The sequence below is a fragment of the Myotis lucifugus genome, unplaced genomic scaffold (genome assembly GCF_000147115.1).
Source record: "Myotis lucifugus unplaced genomic scaffold, Myoluc2.0 scaffold_14, whole genome shotgun sequence".
NCBI lineage: Eukaryota > Metazoa > Chordata > Mammalia > Chiroptera > Vespertilionidae > Myotis > Myotis lucifugus.
In genome coordinates, this window is record NW_005871062.1 from 458184 (window position 1) to 482093 (window position 23910).

Here is a 23910-nt window from a genome sequence, read left to right on the forward strand (position 1 = left end):
AAGTAAGGTATACTTATACAAGTAGAGGAACCTTCCTTAATCTTGGGCATCATGGAAGGCTTCCCTAAGGAAGTAATATATAAGCTAGAATCTGAAGGGTCAGTAAGAATTGGGGGTAAGGACCTGCAAACGGAAGAAATTATGCATGAAGATCTCAAAGAAGAAGAAAACACCTCACAAGATGTTTTTTTAAAAGACCTGTTAACAGAAATAATGAAAACCTTGTTTCCAACTCCTAAAACATGTACTAGCAGTTCCTTAAGTGGAAGAGACCCCCAAGACTGTATATCCTTCAAATATTGCCCTAATCACACTTAATATGAACTCTGAGTTTGGACAAATAAGTGAAATAATAAAAATAGTAATAACTGGTATCAAGTCTAAGAGAATTTCCTGAGATATGAAAACTCCTGTTCTCCCTTCTAAGCTTAATCAAGAATACACAGGAAAAAAAAATTTTTTTCTTATTAGGTCTTTGTCCTGCCACTAAACTTCTGCTAAATGACTCTAAAATGAACAGAGATAGAAAACATCCCTTTTCTACTTGATCAACAGCAGTACAACAAAAGATGGAGAAAGACATAATTCTACTGAAAGAAATTCTGGTACTAAGTTTATGCAACTTCCTCTTTCTCAGAAGTTAATGGACAGCTGGGAAACCTCTATACCAGCTATTTTCAACCAGTGTTCCACAGCAGGCACATTGGTATAACAAAAAATTTTAAAATATACAATACCTGACTATTTAGTCAGGACACTGATCTCTTTTCCCTTAGACTGTCAAATAAAAAAGTGACAACAGCCAACACAGCAATAGCCATCTGTGAGAATTAATAAAAAAGTATACCATTTTTTGTCCTATTGGCCAAAACTGTATTTTTTGATCTGCTGCAGAATTTTATTAATTACTAATGTGTGCCATGAGATGAGAAAGGTAGAAAATTGCTGCTCTATACTGAAGAATATGAATGCCCTTGGCTGCAGTTTATACATAGTACTTTACTGCTAATAAAAAAACATAATCATATATAACAACTAGAGGCCCTATGCACAAAATTCATGCAAGAGTAGGCCTTCCTTCTCCCGGCTGCTGGCACCGGCTTCTCTCTGGCACCCAGGACCCAGGCTTCCCTCGCAGCCCCGGCTTCATCCGAAAGGACATCTGGTCTAATTAGCATATTTTGCTTTTATTATTATAGATACTCCCAAATCACTCTTGTTGGACCTGGTATGCTCCAAGTTAATTTTCCTATAGTGATAACGAGCCTGACAAAACCACACTTCTCTGCCTGGCCCCCTCACAATATTAACTCCACGCCAACAGACATACATTTACAAAGGAGCTAGCTAAGAACACAAGGATTTACAAACACAAAAATAAATACCTTTTAGAAAGGCATTATGTAAAAAAAAAGCACCAACTAAATATTGTATCCAAGCCAATTACACTACACAAAAATCTATTTATGAATAACTAACAATAATCAGAAATACTGCCACAGTAGAAATGCTCACTAGGATATTTTCCCCTGCAAAATACATAAATTCAGAACAATATTTGTAAAATGTATTTCCTTCAAAGAAGAAGTACATTTTTCATTTTCACTAAGAGGCAAAACAAATACTACATTTGTGTTTAAAATGAATTAACCAGAAAAGGAATGTAGCTATCTGTGATTATTTTAAATTAGCAAATGGCATTAATACTCTGTAAATTAAGGGCAAAATTTGGCATTTCAGTAGCAGTGATGATTTAGTCATCACATCTCCAGTCTAGTCATTTGCAAACATTTTAAAATAAGAGCTTCATTGTGAAGAACATATAGTTATGGGGAGAAAAACCCAGAAAACTAATCATCGTTGCTTTAGCTCAACCCACATGCCTGTTCTTAAGGGTATCCATGGTAGCAGTGATGCAACATGCCTACCTAGCTCACGGTGCCTACACAAGTGGGAGAGAGGGGAGGCGGACGATGAAAAAATTTCACTTGGAAAAATGTTGTAGTATTAACATGATAGAATTATATCAACTATACTGTCAGACTTTTAAAACACATATAAAGCCAAAAAGCTCTCCAAAAATCAGAAAAAGAGTAGAGACCCGTGGGAAGAAAACATTACAGCACTTCAGTTGAAAAGAAAATTAAGAATTTTTTCTTCCTGCTGTAGTTAGTGGTTAAATAAATTCAAAGGGTTTTATAACTAGCAACAGAAATAATTTTAATTTAGCTCTTTTAAAAGTAACTACAAATAATGTTTTAGGCTTTCTAATTTCCAACCTATATCTTTTCTATTTTTTACAGTTACTTAATGCAAATTGATAAAAACTTTAGGATATTGATTTCATATATTTTTTTAACAAGTTTTCTTGCTTTAAAAGGGTCAAATGCAATATTTTAAAAAATTTGTCAAGAAGGATATAGGTTGGAGAGAAGAGACAGATGCCTTGATAGAATATCAGAAATAAAAATTCAAATGAATGGTGATAAAAAATAAATCACAGGAAGAACCAACCACAGACAACCATGAAAAGAACTCAAAGAGAAAAAAAACAACAACACCCTGGTTTCCAGGCTTATTACCCTTTAAACATTCTTTAAGAATATTTCAATAAGATAGTTTACCTAAAGGCACACAGAAGACATCCCCTTACAAACTGGATGGGATCAGATAATGAACACGTTTGTATTCAAAGCTCCTACTGTCTGAACTATGACTCTGTGAGCAACAAACAACTAATTTATATCAATTTTCTCACTTTTCCTCTTCTGAGAAACAATTCACTATATAAGAATAGCCTATTTTCACAATTTACAAATGATTTTATTCTTTTATTACTGAACGTAACTTAAAAATCTCAACAATTTCAACTAACAATCACTATGTGTGCTAAGTTAATAGAAATAGACAAAAACAAAAAAAGTAAGTTATTCTGTATTTTGAAAACCAATGTATAAGTTTAAAATGTAAGCATCCTGAATCTTACACAATTACAATATCATCAACTGGTGTTCAGAAATAAGAGAAACCAAATATAGAGGTTAAGTGAAGTATGCTGCACTTCGAGGACAGTCAGCAAAACAGACTTCAACCAAGTACTTTAATAAGTACTCTAATCATTTTAAGGCCAAATCAACATCTTTCCAAAGGCAGCACAATGAAAACTTATTTCCTTCTTCTTCTTAAAAAAATGATACTTGTATAGATAGAAGAGTCCAGAAAATTTTCTCAAAATGAGTTATACTTTCAACCAGCATAACATGTTGGGACAGAAAATAAAGTAGAGGGAAAGAACTCTGAAACTATATTTAGAAGATTTAAATATAATCAAGGCTTTATAAACCTTTGCTGTGGGAGAAAAGCTTCCTGTAAATCTCAAAGGGAAAAAAATATCCGTTCATTACATTATTTTTAGCTATCTGAAACACATTTCAAAATACTACCTTCCCTAAAGGATATAAACTAAGCATCACATGGATTCAAATATCTGTTTTCAAATATATAACAATGGTTACACTTTATTTTTGAAATACATTATGAACAAAAAGGTCTCTCACATTCTGTCACTAGCAATGAAACATAGAAAGCATACTGTATCTTACCTTTGTGGTTACAATGCACAGGCAATCCATTACTTTACCATTACAATATAAAGCAATTTATTGCAAATTATTTTAAGTTGCCTATATGAATAAAAAATTAGAAATAAAAATTAAAATGAGGTTGTGAGATGAAAACCATAGATGAAAGTTACAACTGTGACAAGATCTCTCCAGGATCCATTCTTAGAGGTAGCAATTTTTCTACTATCTGAAATACAAAAAAGCAGAATGTGTCATGTGCCCTACAATCTTCTTTATGTAATCTGTATCTGAAGAAAATGAAGATATTCCACAAAACACTGTGGAAGATGTCAGGGTTAATTCCACAAGAATTCACTGCTGCTTCAGATGCTATTTCATTAATCTCTCTTTTCAAGATATGAGGTTGACAGTGAGTCATCTGATAAAATGCTCCACAAAGAGCTTTCCCCGATATAAAATTACATCTGCTTCTTGTTTGCTACAGTTTGGATATTTAAAAGACAATTTTTAAAAAATCACTAAAAAAAAAAAAAATGCAAGCCAACATTTCTTCCACTATACCATTTCAGCAACTGCAGCTTGCAAAGTAATGACTTTCTCAGGCAGTAATGAATGGAATGTTCCATGTGGTATTTTTGAGAAGGGGTGATAGAAGAACAAAATGCAATAATTTAAAATATTATTTCTAAAACTTATCTATTGTCTTTTTATTAAATAATAATATTTTACCAATGAAGCCAGATTTTAACTTTAGTGCCTTACTAAATCCATTTTGTCTAAGTCCATACCAAAAAAAAAACCAAAACCCAAAAAACCCATCAATACCACAAGAAGATAATTATAACTATGTACCATTTCAAACTCAAGAAGACTTCGTTTTTAACCCAGAAGTTGCCTAACTTTGTGAATTCACTGTACTGTCCTCAAGATCATTGGAAATAGAGCTAGATAGGCTGATAGGAGATGAGGCATAGGGATGCAACTGGCTTTCAATCTCATAAGCTTGTAGCCACACTCCTCCATTAAAAATGTATAATAAGGAAGAGTATTACATGCAATTTCTTATAGTCCACAAGGTTTTCTCAGAGTCTACAGATACTGTGAATGGCCTCAAATTAAATCAACTGAACTGTTCCTATTAGCTTCTTATACCCTATTCCTACCCCTAACGATTCAAATATCATAGGCTGCATCAGCAACTTACATACTAAACCAAGTTTCACTATAAGAGTTATGAAAAAGAGTTAATGCAAGTATATCATTTAGATAGTACCTATCATATAAGTAAGCATCATCATTTTATTACTATTATTGATGACTATCAGGTGATAGCCTTTTGTTTCAAGCCTAATAGGTTACATCTGAGACAGATAAAGTGGGACTTTACCTTGAACAGTCTACTAGGATGGTTGTAATGATTAAATGAACTATACATGCATAGCACTAAATAATGACAACCTTGTTACCTGCACAATAAATGGTAGTTACATCTATCTACCTACCAACCTACCAACCTACCTTCCTATCTATCTATTCATCTGTAGCTATAAGGCTTGGGGGGTGGGGTGCAGAAGTAAATTTCATTATGAGCTAACACCCTTCCCCTCTTGTGGGACAGATAGCCTGGAAATTACATGCTCAGTTGGAGACTGAGAGTATCCCCTTCTTCCTAGCCATCCCAACATGAAAGAGTAAAGGCCACTCAAGGCTCATGACTCTTTAAATAATTAAAGTTTATTACTTTTAGGAAGATTACTGAAAACAATGTAGGTAATATCCAAGTACTAACTAGGCACTACATTCTGGAAAGAAGCAGGTGAAACAATTACCAGAGCTCACAAAGGGCCAAGAATAATTGAAAAACTCATAATAGCCTTGGCTGGTGTGGCTCAATTAGTTGGGTGTCATCCTATGCAGCAAAAGGTTGCTGGTTTGATTCCCAGTCAGGGCATATGCCCAGGTTGTGGGCTCAATTCCCAGTAGAGGGGATGTGCAGGAGGTAGCTGATCGATGTTTCACTCTCACATTGATGTTTCTCTCTCCCTCTCCCTTCCTTTCTCTTAAAAAAAAAATCAATAAAAAAACTCAGTATATACAGGTCCCTGGGTAGAGTACTCAGAATAGTATTGCCACAGGTCTGGGACAAAATTAACCCTATTAAAGGCTGTTTGACCCAACTCAACAAGCTTAAAAGCAAGCTTCAAAAGGATCAAGTTATTTCCAAGTAATTTAACTGCATCTCAAAACAAGCTCAAGAATATTTAAAGGAATACAAAAAGATCTAGGCCCCTGAAAATGCCAATAAAAAATTACCAGGTATATAATAAAGAAACAGGAAAACACAACTTGGAGAGGAGAAAAATCAATCAATGAAAAAAGACCAGAGGGAGAGGACAGAGGACATATGAAGAACGGTAGGATCGGGGATCTGGGCTGGAGAAAGAGACATATGACCACTGGGACAAGAGGGTCAGAAGAAACCTGCACTGCACCAAGTCTGCGTCCCTTGGGGACATGTGTAACACTTGACTGTGGAAGGAGGTCCACAGGGCTGCTGGCAGCCAGGGAATCCTAATATATAAAAGCCCAGGGTCGTAACGACCGATCACAGACTAAGGCTGACCAACCCGGAAATCCTTCAGTCACTGCTGGGTTGCCATGGCGACCCAGCACTGACTGCCCCGCTGCAGCCTGGCGAACCAGCACTGACTGCCCAGGGGGCTAAGACCAAGAGAGAGAGGCAGGGTCTGATCCGCAGCCTCAGTGGCAGCTGTTGATCAGTACTTGCCTCTCTCTTTCTCTCCCTGTTTCTTTCCGGGCTTCGACAGTAGCCGGGCCTTTCTTTCTCTCCCGGCCTCCGTGGGGGGCTGCTGTTCAGCACTACCTCTCTGATCAGGCCCAGAGATAGGCCTGGAGATGCTGACTGGCATAGGAACCAACCAAAGAACCAAATGCGGGTGCTGTGAAGAAGCAATGGCTGTTTAGGAGGCGGAGCTTTTGACGCTGACTGGCATAGGAACCGACCAATCAGAACCAAATGTGGGTGCTGTGGGGGAGCCAATGGCTGCCTAGGAGGCGGAGCTTTTGATGCTGACTGGCATAGAAACCGACCACTCAGAACCAAATTGGCCAGTAGAGGAGGGCAGTTGGGGGGTGAGATCAGGCCTGCAGGGGAGGGCAGTTGGGGGCAAGATCAGGCCAGCAGGGGAGGGCAGTTGGGGCAACCAGGCTGGGAGGGGAGGGCAGTTAGGGGTGATCAGGCAGGCAGGCAGGTGAGCAGTTAGGAGCCAGCGGTCCCAGATTGCAAGAGGGATGTCCACAGGGATCAGGCCTAAACTGACAGTCGGACATCCCCCAAGGGGTCTCCAACTGGAGAGGGTGCAGGCTGGGCTGAGGGAACCCTCCCTCTGTGCACAAATTTCGTGCACCGGGCCTCTAGTCTAGATATAAGTCCACAGCTGTGAGAGGCTGAGCCCAGAAAGGCAGCTTGAAGAATTTCCCTAGCCATGTGGTACCAGGGGAGAGAAACACGCAGTGGCATGGTTCTTTTGCCTTTATATTTTCCTTGCTTTTATTTGCTAAACCTAGTTCATAGGACCTTTCAATTACAAACACTCACTGAGGCTGCGATGCAGGTGGAGGTGCAGTTTCGTGGAGGCGCAATTTCATGGAGGCTAGGGACAGGCTGTGGAGAGGAGCAGGACAGGGAGATGTGACCAGGAATCCATCACTGGGACATTCTGGACCCTCCAACCGGAAGCAGCAATTTTTCTCCTGAAGAGCCAGCTCCTCTTAGCAGCACCCGCAGGGCATCTAGTGCAGCCACACCCAGCCTCGAACTTTGCAGAGGAAACGAAGAAACTGAATAGCCCCACGGAGCCCTGGGGGAGTGGGTTGAGGGGTCATTTGGTCCCAGAAACCAATAAAGCAACACCCCTTCCTAAAGCCAATGTCAGAAATAGGTGCTTGTGTAAATAAGACTGTAAGCAGGCAGAAAAACAAAGCGGGTAGATTGGTCCCACTTGCCTGCAACTAAGGCTGTGGAGACAGACACAGAGCAGTGGTGGATCGCTGGGAACTTCAACAAGTGCTGACTAACAAGAAACTGAGAAGTGGCAGATAGAACAGTAGAGAGGGGTCTTAAACCAGCCCTCATGGGACATTAAAACTCAGCTGAACTGCCGTAACCGGTTTGGCTCAATGGATAGAGCATCAGCCTGCGGACTGAAAGGTCCCAGGTTCGATTCCGGTCAAGGGCATGTACCTTAGTTGCGGGCACATCCCCAGTAGGGGGTGTGCAGGAGGCAGCTGATCAATGTTTCTCTCTCACTGATGTTTCTAACTCTCTATCCCTCTCCCTTCCTCTCTGTAAAAAATCAATAAAATATATTTTAAAAATAAAAAAAATAAGAAAAAATAAAACTCAGCTGAACCAAACAACAATTCACTTTCTTATTTTTCTTGTGTGTGTGTTATTTTTTTAATCTTTTACTTTAAAAATTTTTTAACCTTTTACTATTTGTATTATTTTTTTCATTCTATTTTTATTATTGTATCATTATCTTACTTTATCTTATTTTCTTTTTTTTCACTCTTCCTCACTTCTTCCTTTTTCATCCTATTTCTCTTCTCCTGTCCCTGTTTTCATTTTTCTCTCTCCTTTCTTTTTACTCCTGGTTAAAAATTGATCTTCTTTATCTGCTTTATTGGTGATGATTATTATTGTAGTCTCTAATGGCTTACTCATATATCTAATTTCCTCTCCCCTACTACAAGCCCATGAACCCTTCTCTTTTCTCTTTCTTTGCTAGCCAATTTTTTCTTATGCTTTTGTTTTCCTTCTCCTCTCTTGCTCTCTTCTTCTCCTAATTGCTTAATTAGTTTCAATCACTAAACTCAAGCTTATCTGCTTGCTCCTCTATTCTCTTCCAAAAATAGATAAGTATATAAATTGAAAGAAATTTTTTTAACTTTTTATTTTTTTATTATTTTGTTTTTTAGCCTTTCTTCTTATCCACACATTCTCTTTCTAGCTCCTCTATACTGAACTGTGGCCATTCCCCTAATCATTTAATTCCTTTACCTTACTTTCAGGATATAAGCTCTGCCTCTACAGATTCAGTCCCCCCTTTTTACTGGATGTTTCTTGTTGGCATTTTTTGGTTTATTTGTTTGTTTTGTGGATTTTCTCCCTATATATGTGTATTTTTCCCCTTCTTTTTTCTTCTTTTTCTTTTCTCTCTTACATTTTTTTCTTTTTCTCAATATCATCTTTTGCTTTCTTTTCTCCCTCCTAATTCTCTTTTCTCTGGTGGGTACTTTTATTGGGATTATCAGTGTCATCAGTACATTCATGTTCTATTCCCTTTATGTCGTGTCTTGTCTAATTGTATTTTGTGCTATTCGGTCAACATGGTATAGAGTGAGCCACATAACCAGACACCCTGAGAGGAAACTCCAACCAGGAATGGGACAATAACACTCAAGACCCAACTACACCAAGAGAACCCAAATATCCCAAGTAGGGGGCATCCCTAGAATACCCAACCCAGAAGACCAGAGAGATTGCACCAGTGGGTCCCACAAAATATCTACTATATAAGAAAAACTCAAAAAAATCTGGGTGACATAAAAGTTTGATCTAATACATTGAAACAACCACAAAAGGACAGCAAAAATAGGGAGACAAAGAAACAACCTCAAACGAAAGACAAGGAGGAATCACAGAAAAGGCAGTATACGAAATGGAGGCAAGCAATTTATCGGAGAAAGAATTCAGGGCAATGGTTATAAGGACGCTGAAAAGGATGGAAGACACATTCAATAACGTGAAAGAATCAAGTGGCAATGAAGAAGAACCAGGAGGAAATGAAGAATGACATAGCTGCAATAAAAAAAAACAATGGAAAGAATCAACAGTAGACTAGGAGAAGCTGAGGACCACATCAGCAAGCTAGAAGACAAGGTAGAAAAAAACACCCAAGCAGAGCAGCAACTGGAAAAAACAACTTAAAAAGCAGGAGAGCCTAAGGAAGTTTTGGGACATTACGAAACAACATCTGCATAATAGGGGTGCCAGAAGGAGAGGAAACACAGCAAGGAATAGAAAACCTGTTTGAAGAAATAATGACAGAAACTTCCCTGATATTGGGAAGAAAAAACTCACACAAGTCCAAGAAGCACACAGAGTCCCAAACACGATGAACCCACAAAGACTGACACCAAGACACATCATAATTAAATTGGCAAACACCAACGACAAAGTAAGAATCTTAAAGGCTGCCAGAGAGAGACAGAAAGTTACCTATAAGGAATCTCCCATTAGATTATCAACTGATTTCTCAACAGAAACACATCAGGCCAGAAGGGAATGGAATGAAATATACAAAGTGATGCAAAGCAAGAAAATGAATCCAAGAATACTATACCCAGCAAGGCTATCATTCAAAATTGAAGGTGAAATCAGGAGCTTTACAGACAAAAAAGGGCTAAGGGAGTTTATTACCACTAACCCAGCAATGCAAGAAATGCTAAAGGGAGTGCTGTAAAAAGAAATAGGAAGGGAAGAAGGGGAACACAGGCATAAAGAATAAAATGACAATATAAAGTACCTATCAATAATTACCTTAAATTTAAATGGATTAGATGCTTCAATCAAAAGACATAGGGTAGCTGAATGGATAAAAAACCCTGACCCATATATCTGCTGTCTACAAGAGACCCACCTCAGAACAAAGGACTCACACAAACTGATAGTGAAGGGATGGAAAAAATTTTTTCAGGCAAATGGAAATTTAAAAAAAAAGCTGGGGTAGCAATACATATATCTGATCAAATAGACCTCAAAGTGAAGGCCATAACAAGAGATAAAGAGGGCCACTTCATAATACTAAAGGGAGCAATGCAACAAAAGACTATAACTCTGGTAAACATATATGCACCTAATGCAGGAGCACCCAAATACATTAAAAAAAAAAAACTTGTGGAAGATATCAAGGGTGAGATTGACAACAATACAATCATAGTAGGGGACCTTAATAACCCATTGACACCACTGGATAAATCCTCTAAACAAAAAATCAGCAAAGAAACATCAATCCTAAATGACTCACTAGATCAGACGGAATTAATTGACATCTTCAGAACAGTTCACCCCAAAGCTACAGAATATACATTCTTCTCAAGTGCACATGGAACATTCTCAAAGATAAACCACATATTGGGACAAAGGCAAAGTCTCTTTAAATTCAAGAAGATAGAAATCATGTCAAGCATCTTCTCAGATCACAATGGCATAAAATTAGAAATCAACTACAGTAAAAACAATGAAATCAAACACTTGGAGGCTACATAACATGCTATTAAACAATGATTGGGTTTTCAAAGAGATCAAAAAAGAAATAAAAAGCATTCTGGAAACAAATGACAATGAAAACATAACAACCCAAAATCTATGGGACACTGAAAGCAGTCCTGAGAGGGAAGTTCATAGCTGTACAGGCCTACCTCAAAAAAACAAGAAAAGATGCTAATAAATTATCTAATTCTACAACTTAAAGAATTAGAAAGAGAGCAACAAGAAAAGCCCAGAGTAAGCAGAAGGAAAGAAATAATAACGATCAGAGCGGAAATAAAGGACACAGAGACCAAAAAACAATACAAAAGATCAATGAAACTAAGAACTGGTTCTTTGAAACAAGATTGATGAACCTCTAGCCAGGCTCACCACGAAACAAAGATAGAAGACTCAAATAAACAAAATCAAAATGAAAAAGGTAAGGTAAAAACAGACCCCAAAGAAATACAAAGAATTGTAAAAAAAAAACACAAAAAACAAAAAAACAATACTATGAACAACTCTACTCCAACAAACTGGACAACCTAGATGAAATGGACATATTCTTAGAAACATAAAAGCTTCCAAAACTCAATCAGGAAGAATAAAAAAACCTGAATAGGCCGATAACAACTGATGAAATTGAAGCAGTAATCAAAAAGCTTCCAGCAAACAAAAGTCCTGATCTGGATGGCTTTACTGAGGAGTTTTACCAAACATTCAAAGAAGAACTAAAACCTATTCTCCTCAGACTAATCCAAAATATTCAAGAGAAATGCACACTTCCAAGCTCTTTCTATGAAGCCAACATTACCCTAATTCCAAAACCAGGTAAAGACACTACAAAGAAAGAGAATTACAGGCCAATATCCCTGATAAACACAGATGCTAAAACCCTCAACAAAATTCTAGTAAATCAGATCTAGCATTACATCAGAAAGTTCATACCCCATGACCAAGTGGGATTTATTCCGGGGATGGAAGGCTGGTACAATATCCGCAAATCAATAAACGTGATACATCACATAAACAAAATAAGAGACAAAAATCACATAATCATATCAATTGATGCAGAAAAAGCATTTGACAAAATCATACACCCTTTCTTGATAAAAACTCTCAGCAAAGTGGGAATAGAGGGATCATACATCAACATAATAAAAGCCTATATGACAAACCTTCAGCCAACAGGAACAAGACAGGGATAACCACTTTCACCACTCCTGTTCGACATAGTACTGGAAGTGCTAGCCATAGCTATCAGACAAGAAGAAATAAAAGGCATCCAAATTGGAAAAGAAGAAGTAGAACTGTCATTATTCACAGATGACATGATATTGTACATAGAAAACCCTAAAGACTCCATCTAAAAACTACTAGACTTAATAAATGAATTTGGCAATGTAGCAGAATACAAAATTAACACCCAGAAATCTATTGCTTTTTTATACACCAATAATGAACTCACAGAAAGAGAAACTAAAACAACAATCCCATTTACCATGCACCAAAAAAATTAAGATACCTAGGAATAAACTTAACTAAGGAGGTAAAAGACATATACTCAGAAAACTACAGGACACTGAAAAGATAGAGGAAGACATAAACAAATGGAAGATTATACCGTGTTCCTAAATTGGTAGAATCAACATCATTAAAATGTGCATACTACCCAAAGCAATTTATAGATTCAATACAATCCCCGTATTTCACAGACCTATAACAAATGCTCCAAAAATTCATATGGAATAAAAAAAGACCCCGAACAGCCACAGCAATCCTGAGAAAGAAGGAAGTTGGAGGGATCACAATACCAGATATCAAGCTATATTATAAAGCCACTGTTCTCAAAACTGCCTGGTACTGGCACAAGAACAGACATATAGACCACTGGAACAGAACAGAGAACCCAGAGATTGACCCCAGCCATTATGCTCAATTAATATTTGACAAAGGAGGCAAGGGCATACAATGGAGTCAAGACAGTCTCTTCAATAAATGGTGCTAGGAAAATTGGTCAGATAAATGCAAAAAAAAAAAAATGAAACTAGACCACCAACTTACAGCATATACAAAAATAAACTCAAAATGGATAAAGGACTTAAATGTAAGATAGGAAACCATAAAAATCTTAGAAAAATCCATAGGCAGCAAAATATCAGACATATGTTATAGCAATATCTTTTCAGATATAGCTCCTAGGGCAGTGATGGCGAACCTATGACACGCGAACTCATTTTTTTGGTTGATTTTTCTTTGTTAATAAGTCTTTGTTTTACTATGGTTGCAAATATCAAAAAATTTCTGTATGTGACACGGCACCAGTGTTAAGTGAGGGTTTTTCAAAATGCTGCCACGCCGAGCTCAAAAGGTTCGCCATCACTGTCCTAGGGCAATGGAAGTTAAGGAGAAAATAAACAAATGTGACTACATCAAAATTAAAAGCTTCTGCACAGCAAAAGAAACCATCAACAAAACAATAAGAAAGCCCACTGCATGGGTGAACATATTTGCCAATGTTATCTCCGATAAGGGTTTAATCTCCAAAATTTAAAAGGAACTCATACAACTTAACAAAAGAAAAATAAATAATCCAATCAAAAATTGGGCAAAGGACCTAAATAGACACTTCTCGAAAGAGGACATCGGAAGGCCAAGAGACATATGAAAACATGCTCAAAGTCACTAATCATCCGAGAGATGCAAATTAAAAAGAACAATGAGGCATCACTTCACACCTGTCAGAGTGCTACCATTAACAAATCAACAAATGACAAGTGCTGGCAAGGATGCGGAGAAAAGGGAACTCTAGCACACAGATGGTGGGAATGCAGACTGGTGTAGCCATTGTTAAAAACAGTATGGAGTTTCCTCAAAAAATTAAATACGGGACTGCCATTTGACTCAGTGATCCCAATTCTAGGAATATATCCTAAGAAACCTGAAATACCAATAAGAAAGAATGTATGCACCCCTATGTTCATAGCAGCACAATTACAATAGCTAAGACCTGGAAACAGACCAAGTGCCCATCAGTAGATGAGTAGATATAAAAGCTGTGGTACATTTATAATATGGAATACTATGCAGCAATAAAAAAGAAGAATATCTTACCCTTTGAGACAACATGGAGATGACCTGGAGAGTATCATGCTAAGTGAAATAACTCAGTCAGAGAAAGACAAGTATCACACAATCTCACTCATATGCAAAATCTAAGTAACAAAATAAACTGATAAATGGAACTGATCCAGAGACATGGAAGCATGGAACAGAGTGTGGAATCCCGGAGGGAAGGCAGGGAGGATGGGTGGGTGGGAGGTAATCAACCAAACACTTTGTATGCATAACCCATGGACACAGACAATGGGGCAGTGAGGGTGTGGGGTGGGGGGAGGAGTGGGCTGGAGAGGGTCAATGGGGGAAAAAGGAGGAGATATATAATACTTTCAAGAATAATTATTAAAATAAAAAAACTGGAATTAAGTGAGACAACATTGTAAATTTGTTGGTGGGAGAGGAAGTTCAGACTAGTGTCTCTGACGTACTGTCTTTGAGAAACAGAGACATTCTGCTAGAGAAATAAAGCATCAGAAAGCACGATAAGAACCCTAGGGCACTGATAAAGGAAATAGCAAAAGGAGCTGACCACCAAAACATGGGATTGTAAATAATTCTGAAGGCAAGAATTCAAGATTTCAACAATTCATAAGGTTGTACTGTAAAATTTTGTCAGATGTAAGGTTGGAGCATCATCCTGTTCACCGAAGGGTGGCAGGTTCGATCCCCAGTCAGGGTATATACTGGAGGCAGCTGATGAATGTTTCTCTCTCACATTTATGTTTCTCTCTCTCTTTCTCTCTCTTTCACTAAAATCAGTAAACATATCCTTGGGTGAGGATTAAAAACAAAAAGGACTGAGATGGAGTTCTGCTTCAGGAATATAGAATTATAGGATAGATGGTACCAAAGATAAGAAATGTACTAAATTTGAACATAGACTGATAATAACACTGTATCAATTTTAAATTTCCTTAGTCTGATAATTACATACTAGATTTTTTTTAGAAATGTTCATAAAATAGAACATTTTAAAAAATTTTAGGAAAATGTTCTTCTCTTCAAAGGAGATACATACTGAAGTACTTAAGAGTAAAGCAATTTGCTCTCAAGGGGTTCAGCAGAATTTTTTTTAAGTTTATATATATATATGTGTGTGTGCGTGTGCGTGTGCGTGTGCGTGTGCAGAGAGCAAGAAAATGTGACAAAAATGGCAGTTTCTTATTATTTTAATTTTTCTGTAGATGTAATTTGTTTCAAAATAATTTTTAAAAGAGATTGAAAAAGGCCCAAATGACAGTAAAATATAAGTCCCAGAAGAAAAGTACAAAGTACTTATTAAATAAAAATCTCTCAATCCACAGTGATAGTTTTTTAAAAGAGAGAACAAGAAAAAGTGATGAAACTTATTAGCCACCTTTGAAAGGGATTATTGCACAAGCTCTACTCTAAAAGCTAGTCTTTAAAAGAAAATATAAGCTTTACCTTGTTTTTGTAGGAGGAACAAAGGTTCATCCCTAGTTAATGAGGAAAAATGGTATTCTCCTTTTTTCAGGAGAATACCAACTAATAAATAAGATGAACTGATAAAATCAGGAAAGGAAATCAACATTTTGAAACTTCTAATGAAGTGAGTGATTCAGGCAAGGATCATTAATGAATAAGGTAAAAATTCACTCAATATAAGGTGTTGAAGTACTACCCCCTAGATACTTAATAACTACAAAGAGAACAATATACCTATACAATGGAGGATTTGGAGGTCACCACCCTTAAGTAATCAAGCATCAGCACAAGTGCAACAACCTGATATTCTATGCTGCCTAATGTAATACCATGTGAAGTACAATATATAATCATGAAGTCTGCTTCCCAAAAATGAGTCTAATCAACTTTTACATCTACCTTGTTACCAGAAATACAGGACTTAGTGGAATGACTTAAACACAAGGCAACAAACTAAACAAATACAGAGTGTGTGGTATTCTATAAAATAGCTAGCATAGTCTCTTCATAAAGTTAATGCCATTTAAAGGGGGGTGCAGAGGTGGGAGGGCTATTCCACTAGAATCTAGTGACTAGATCATAAGAGAGTAGAGACACTATACCAGATTTAGTATGTGCCCTCACAACTCATTCCAATGTTTGCCTCCAAACTGTCACATCTGCCTTCACCTTAGCAGCCTTAGCAACACCTTGTGCCTCTGGACTCTTGTCCACCTCTCATCTCTCACCTCCTCACTTGAAACTTTCCTGTTAATCACAAAACTAAAAACCATATTCCCTGCACCCAACAAATCCACATCCTTAAAGTTCAGGGGAACTGATGCCGGTAGATAAATTCTTTCCTTTCTTTCCTTCGATATATGGCTTCTCAGGGATGCAAGTTATATATTTATGATTTGTGCACCTTTATGTACAAATAACACAAAGTACTTAAATAATTTTAAGTCAGTGTTTAGAGGACTTCAGATTAAACCTAGTAGACTAAATATATGCTTTTAACTCTACTATCTCCTAAAACTCTACATAAATTAAAGCAGATGGATTGTTTTAAAGCATTAAATCACAAGGTCAAAAGGGAAAGGAGATGCCCTCACTACATTACTCAGTTAATTTCCCTCCCCTGAAGATGAACTCAGCGGACTGAAATAGGGAGCCTGGAGACAGCAGGGACAACTGAAAACAAGAGAATATTATACAGTGAAAGTGGACTAAGTATATAATATTCCAGACATATCTAACCTCTCACTTTTTTCAGTTATATTATACTTGCTGCTATGCAACCTGCTTTCAATAATTGAATAACACATAGTGGATAAACAGATAATATTTTTATGCCTGCTATTTTATACTGCATTAAATGGCTACACCATAATGTATTTATACAGATTCTTACTGATATTTGTATTTGTTCCTTGATGGTTTTTACTAATATCAAATATTGCAATGAACATGCACATATATACAAACACACATATATCTTTTAATATATATCGATAATTTGTAAGTACATTTGGAACATATGCTAGATCCAAGGATATGAATATGTACTGTCAAGCTATCTTTCCAAAAGGTTACACCACTGTATTCTCCTATCAACAGCATAAACGTTTCTCTTTCCTTGTTTAATTAATCTTTGATAATCAAATTAGAATATTCCCATTGTCAATTTGCATTTTTTAAAAATGAAGTTGAGCATCTCTTCATAGGCTTATTGGTCCATTTGTGTTAATTTTTCTCTAAACAGCCCATTCACATTCTTTAGTCACTTTCCTATTGAATGTTGGCTTTTTCCTATTTGAAAACAGATAACATTTTGTTTTTAAACTAAACTCTTAAAATCAGAAATATCATTCAACAGACACATACCAGAGTTGAGGAAAATTTTTTGAAAAAAGAAAAAAAAGCACTGAGAAAATTAACTTATTTTCTACAGAATCCTAATAGAATTAAATGTTTTAATTAGATAGTAATTTACTTGCTTTCTTATACTTTGTCATCTTCTCTAGTTTATTGGCTTTTTTTCTTACTGATCTGTAAGAGGTTTCCTGAGAGGGTTGGAAATTAGTCCTTTTCCATAAATATGACAACTTCCCCCAGTTTATCATTTCTCATTTTATTGTATCTTTCAAGATACAGAAGTTCTATAATCAAAGTTCAAACAATCAAACTTTGTGAAGCCCACAAACAAAATTCTACAAAGTCAGCATTCTTAACCTTTTCTTTTAATTTTTCTGGGTTTTCTTTGTTGTCATGCTTAGAAAAGCTTTCCTTATCCAAAAATCATTTAAAAGTTTATTTTTATAATTTCATTTTTTAAATATATATATTTTTATTTCAGAGAGGAAGAGTGAGGGAGAGATAGAAACATCAATGATGAGAGATAATCATTGATCAGCTGCCTCCTGCATGCCCCCCACTGGGGATCAAGCCCGCATGTGCCCTTAACCGGAATTGAACCCAGGACACTTCAGTCGGCAAGACGACACTCTACACCAGCCGTGGGGAAACTACGGCCCGCGGGCCGGATCCGGCCTGTTTGAAATGAATAAAACTAAAAAAAAAAAAACCGTACCCTTTTATGTAATGATGTTTACTTTGAATTTATATTAGTTCACACAAACACTCCATCCATGAACCCATTGTGGCCCTCGAGTCAAAAAGTTTGCCCACCCCTGTTCTACACTGAGCCAAACTGGCTAGGGCTATAATTTCATTTTTTTAACCTTTGAACCTCTGATCAACTTTAAATGTACTATATTATCAGGAACAGGATTACCACAGATTGAATTTAAATGTCCCCCAAAATTCATGTTGAAATTTTAAGCCCGAATGCAATGGTATGAGGAGGTACTTAGGTCATGAGGGTGGAGCCTTCATTAATGGAATTAGTATCCTTATAAAACAGACCCCATTTCCTTAATGTGAGGACACAGGGAGAAGATGGCTGGCCATCTATGAACCAGGAAGCGGGCTCTCCCTAGACAAAGAATCTGCTGGTGAGTTGATCTTGGACTTCCCACACTCCAGAACTGTGAAAAATAAATTTGTGTTGTTTATAAGCTATCCAATCTATAGTATTCTGTTATAGCAGACATGATAGCGCACCTTTTTCTGTTGGAATTTCTCATTAAATTAGGCAATTTCTCTTACCCCTACTTGCATCTTGCTTCCTTTCAAATACCTACCTTACAATCTCTAAAAGTAGCACACTTCTTTTAGAATTAGGATTGTTTTTATGAAAATGACACATGCTCATTATTTTTTTAAAAAGTAATAAAGTATAAATAAGAAAAAAAATCATCACCCAGAAACAATCATTCATATTAAACAAATATTATTCCAAACATCTCTCTAGACATATGTACAAAGTAAAGGGCACACATACCAAAAACAAAAAAAGTTATATGAAAAGGGGATATAACCATATTACTTTAAAAATCAAATTGTATTATTAATTAACATTTAAAAATATATTTGAAATGGACTATTATAAGCACAAATGATATATCAACTAAAGGGAATGGAAACTAAAATTATCCAAGAGAAAGTGATGAAAAATATAAAGGAGGAAAATAAGGACACAGAAAATACTACACTAGAATTTCTAATCAAAGGGAAACACAAGGACATATCAAGATTAGTAAAGAGAACTGTGAATTGCGTTTTAAGAGGTCTGAAATCCAAAGGTAGACTTTCCCAAACTAGCTGAATAAGCTAGGTCTCAGTTTTTCTTCTGGATCTCAGTTTCTTCATCTTTAAAATGAAGGAGAGGGATAAAATGTTTTGATTTTTCTTGCTCTAAAATTCCGTTTTGTTGCGTAACATAAACAAGAAACTGAGAAACTGTCTCATTCATTGCCAAAGGGCTGTCTGATTGCTGCCCACCACTACTTGTTTCTGATTTATTACACACCAAACAGAAGCTGATTCAATTTTCCAGGCAATTCTCTAGGACTAACTACAAGGGACTAGAATCATATTCAGTCAGACAACCACCTTCAAATGACTAATGTTTCTCAGACAGAATCTTCATTACAAAATGCTTCATATCTCTGTTATGTCACGTCTAACTCTACCAGCAACAATATATAACAAAAAAGAACATTATGAAAATAGTTATGAAAACTCGACAGTTTTAATTACAGAAAAATATAGAAACCAATGCTGACCTTTGGATTTATTGATCAGTCTCTAAAATTTTAATAATACAATCTTTCAGGACAATAAACAGAATCCTTAGGATAAATGTAGCAAGTAAACTGCCCAGGACTACAAAACTATATTCAACTTCTAAGAAAGAATACCAGAGCAAAACTATTTTTTCAAAGTACATATAGTTTCTATCTATCATACAAAGTATTTTTTAATAGTCTAAAGCCAGTATTTCACACCTCAAACCATTTACACCATTTTAAGACCAGGGCACCAGAGATTCTGAGCTTTTCTTTTCAAAAGTATTTTTAATCCTATCCTCTTTATTCCATTATAAATAGTAGTTCCACAAAGTGTCCATTTTAATAAAATGAAAAAAAACTTAGTAGCCCTAAACAGCTTAAGGGAAAAATTTTTTATCTTACCTCTATACTAGGGCTAAGGCTGCTTGGCAGTGTTTCTGAAGTCACAGTAGTGCTTGGAAGGCTGGAAATTTCCCAAGTATTCACAGGCTGTATTGGTTCAGACTGCTTTGAACGATCTATACATTTTGGATTATCCAGTAAGGTCACTTCATAAAATTCTTGAATATCTACAGATGAGGGAAGGAAAAAAAAAAAGTATTTATATTTTCTAATTAAACTATGCATTGCTAAAACAACATAATCCAAAGGCAAAAATTTTACTCTAGATTAGCACAGTAAGTCCAACCTTATAGCATGCTTAAACAGTAAATATGTTTCACTTTATTATATCACAAGCATATCAGAACCTGCAGGCACAGAGTAAGTCATAGGCTTTTTACACTTCAAAGTCAGTACTGAGTTAAATAAAATACCTCCTTTTTCACCAATTAGCTACATATTTAGGCAAGTTACTTACCTCTGATAACTTGCCTTTTATCATTGTGAATTGTTACAAGGACTGAATAATACATGCAAAGTGCACAATGGCACATAATAAGCTCCTAATAGAAAGCAGCTAATATTATTATAAATTCTGCATATATGACTTATTACTGATATTTTATATCTTTGTACCACCAATATCCAGGCTGGGCATATAAACCTCTTAAGTGGTTTTAATGGCTCTTCTAACCAAATGATAACAAAACAAAAAATAAGTGAAAATAAAATCAACAAACTAGAAGCATTTCTAGATATCTCTAGTCTGGATATTTAGAAATAGCTAAGTTAAACAGTTTATGTTATTTTAGAAATAATCAGTTAAAGGTCTGACAAAACTCTAAAAGAAATAATAAACATACTAATAGCAGCACAGGATAATTCAGAATATCATGTTACTTTGTTATCAGCTGGAATTATATAAGCTTGATACATTAACACTGATTATTCATGCTGCTCAGAAGCTCTGAGTGATAGTTTATTCTATATTAGTTTACGACAGTTAGTTCTTTATTCACCTACTGGTTTAATTTTAAGTTGATTTTTTTAAAGGAGGGAAATTAATATCAGCAAAGGTGGCCATTGTTCTGTATAGAATTATACACAATAACTATAAATAACATAGATGGAATAACTTTTACTTCTTGTTTCTCAGAATGATGAAAAGATTAGTATTTCCTTTAAAAACATGTGATAGTAGAGACAAAGTAACTCCCTTTTCAGTTTTAATAACCAGTGGAATTGTACAACTTTCTAAGTAAAGGGCTAATAAAAAACTAACGTCTACACAATAAAGAAAATAACCGACTTCAAAGGATGTCAAGAATATTACTAGAAAAAACTGTATATGAAAGCATTTATAAATCATAAATCACTATATAAAACTATTCACATAACCATCACGAAAATAAAAAATTCAAACTCAGAGCACTGGCTACAAAGTGTTCTTACCAAAATTTGTTTAACCTGAACCTAAAGCAAGTCTTTAAAATCAACTTCTAGTTCACAGGAAATAAAGGGGATAGAGGAACAAATTATATGACACCAGGAAAGCAAGCAACAAAACAAATCGGGAAGGGGACATTCTACAAAAAAACTGGCCTGGTTTCTGTAAAAAATTAATATCATGATAGAGAAAAACTGTTTGAAAGCAAGAATTTTTCTGTATAAGAGAAATGAAAAAGACATAGCAACCAACTACAACATCTGAGCCTTGACTAGTATATGTGGTGGGAGGAAGAGAGAGGAGCTATAAAATACATTGTAACAAATTCGGAAATTCAAATATGGACTATTTTCCAGAAAATATTAGGAAATTTTTTTTTTTTGTAGAAGATATATGTGTGAGAGTATTGTTTATTTATGTAGTAGGGCATATATTTCTATATATGTAAGATATATATTTTATATGTGTAGGAAATATCCCATACTAGAGGCCCGGTGCATGAATTTGTGCACCAGTGGGGTCCCTTGGCCTGGCTTGTGGGATCGGGCCAAAACCAGCTCTCTGACATCCCCCAAGGAGTCCCAGATTGCAAGAAGGCACAGGCCAGGCCGAGGGACCCCACCAGTGCACGATCAGGGTCGGGGAGGGACACGGGAGGTTGGCCAGCTGGGGAGGAACCACGGGAGGGCTCCAGGGTATGTCCAGCCCATCTCGTTCAGTCCCGATTGGCTGACCCCAGCAGCAAGCTAACCTACTGGTCGGAGCATCTACCCCATGGTGGTCAGTGCATGTCATAGCGAGCAGTTGAGTGGCCTTAGCATATCATTAGCACATTACTCTTTGATTGGTTGAATGGCTGACCAGACACTTAGCATATTAGGCTTTTATTATCCTATCAAATAATAGACAAACAGGGTAATTGACCGTACCTTCGCTACACCTCCCATTGGCTAATCAGCGTGATATGCAAATTAACCGCCAACAAAGATGGCGGTTAATTTGCATACGTAGGCTCCAAGCAGCGGAGCAAAGACTGAAGGCGAGCCGGAGCAGCGAAGACGGAGGATGGAAGGCGGCTCTGGCCAGAGCGAAGGCCTGGTCCCGGGTGCCAGAGGAAAACCGGTGCCCGCAGCCAGAAGGGAAGGCCTATTGCACGAATCTCTTCGTAGAATAATAAATTAATCTCTAGTAGAATAATAAAAGCCTAATATGCTAAGTGTCCGACCTAATGGTCGACCACTCAAGCAGTTGCTATAATGAGCACTGACCACCAGGGGGCAGGTGCTCCAACCGGTAGGTTAGCTTGCTGCTGGGGTCCAGCCAATTGGGACTGGGCAAGAGGGCCAGACACGCCCTGGAGCCCTCCCACAGTCCTTCCCCAGCCGGCCGGCCCCCACCGGCCCCGATCGGACCCGATCACCAGCCAGGCCGAGGGACCCCACCCATGCACTAATTCATGTACCGGGCCTCTAGTATATTTATAACTATCAAGAGAGAGGGGGGAGAGAGAGATAGACAGACACAGGTATTTCCTACTAAAAAAACAAAAATAACAATAACAACACAAAGAAAATCCAGAACTCCTAGTATAGTATTTGCCTCAAGAGCACTAAATGAGTATTAATTGGTTAGCTACCAATCTTTAGCCCACATCACTACATAAAATTATTACTGTAAATCAAATTTCAAATCTTAAATTTCTATGTGACCTTTTATTCTATAACTAGAGGCCTGGTGCACGAAATTCGTGCACTCAGGGGTCCCTCAGGCCAGCCTGTGCCCTCTCACAGTCCAGGAGCCCTCGGGGGATGTCCGACTGCCATGGAGGCAGGAGAGGCTCCTGCCACCACCACTGCGCTTACCAGCTGTGAGCCCGGCTTCTGGCTGAGCAATGCTCCTCCTGTGGGAGCGCACTGACCACCAGGGGGCAGCTCCTGCATTGAGCATCTGCCCCATGGTGGTCAGTGCACATCATAGCAACCAGTCGTTCCGCCATTGGGCCGAAACCAGCTCTTGGATATCCCCCGAGGGAGTCCCGGATTTCGAGAGGGCACAGGTCAAGCTGAGGGACTCTACTGATGCACAATCGGGGCCGGGGAGGGACACGGGAGGTTGGCCAGCTGGGGAGGGACCGTGGGAGGGCTCCAGGATGTGTCCAGCCCACCTCACTCAGTCCCGATCAGCCGGACCCCAGCAGCAAGCTAACCTACCAGTCAGAGCATCTGCTCCCTGGTGGTCAGTGCACATCATACCGAGCGATTGAGCGGCCTTAGCATATCAATAGCATATTACGCTTTGATTGGTTGAATGGCCGACCGGACAACCGGACACTTAGCATATTAGGCTTTTATTATATAGGATTAACTAACAAACACCACTGTATTCACCCTTCAATAACATCTCTAATGAAAATCTGGACCA

At 37.3% G+C, this 23910-nt stretch overlaps 1 protein-coding gene across 12 annotated transcripts in view; it reads right to left on the minus strand.

Moving 5' to 3' along the window:
* Window positions 1–23910, minus strand: part of DLG1 (discs large MAGUK scaffold protein 1) — a 286228-nt gene that overhangs the window by 249398 nt on the left and 12920 nt on the right. For all 12 annotated transcript variants that reach the window (XM_023750530.1, XM_023750533.1, XM_023750534.1 and 9 more), the window contains exon 4: window positions 20064–20230. In XM_023750530.1, coding sequence (XP_023606298.1) covers window positions 20064–20230 — 167 coding nt within the window. The remainder of the gene's footprint in view (window positions 1–20063; window positions 20231–23910) is intronic.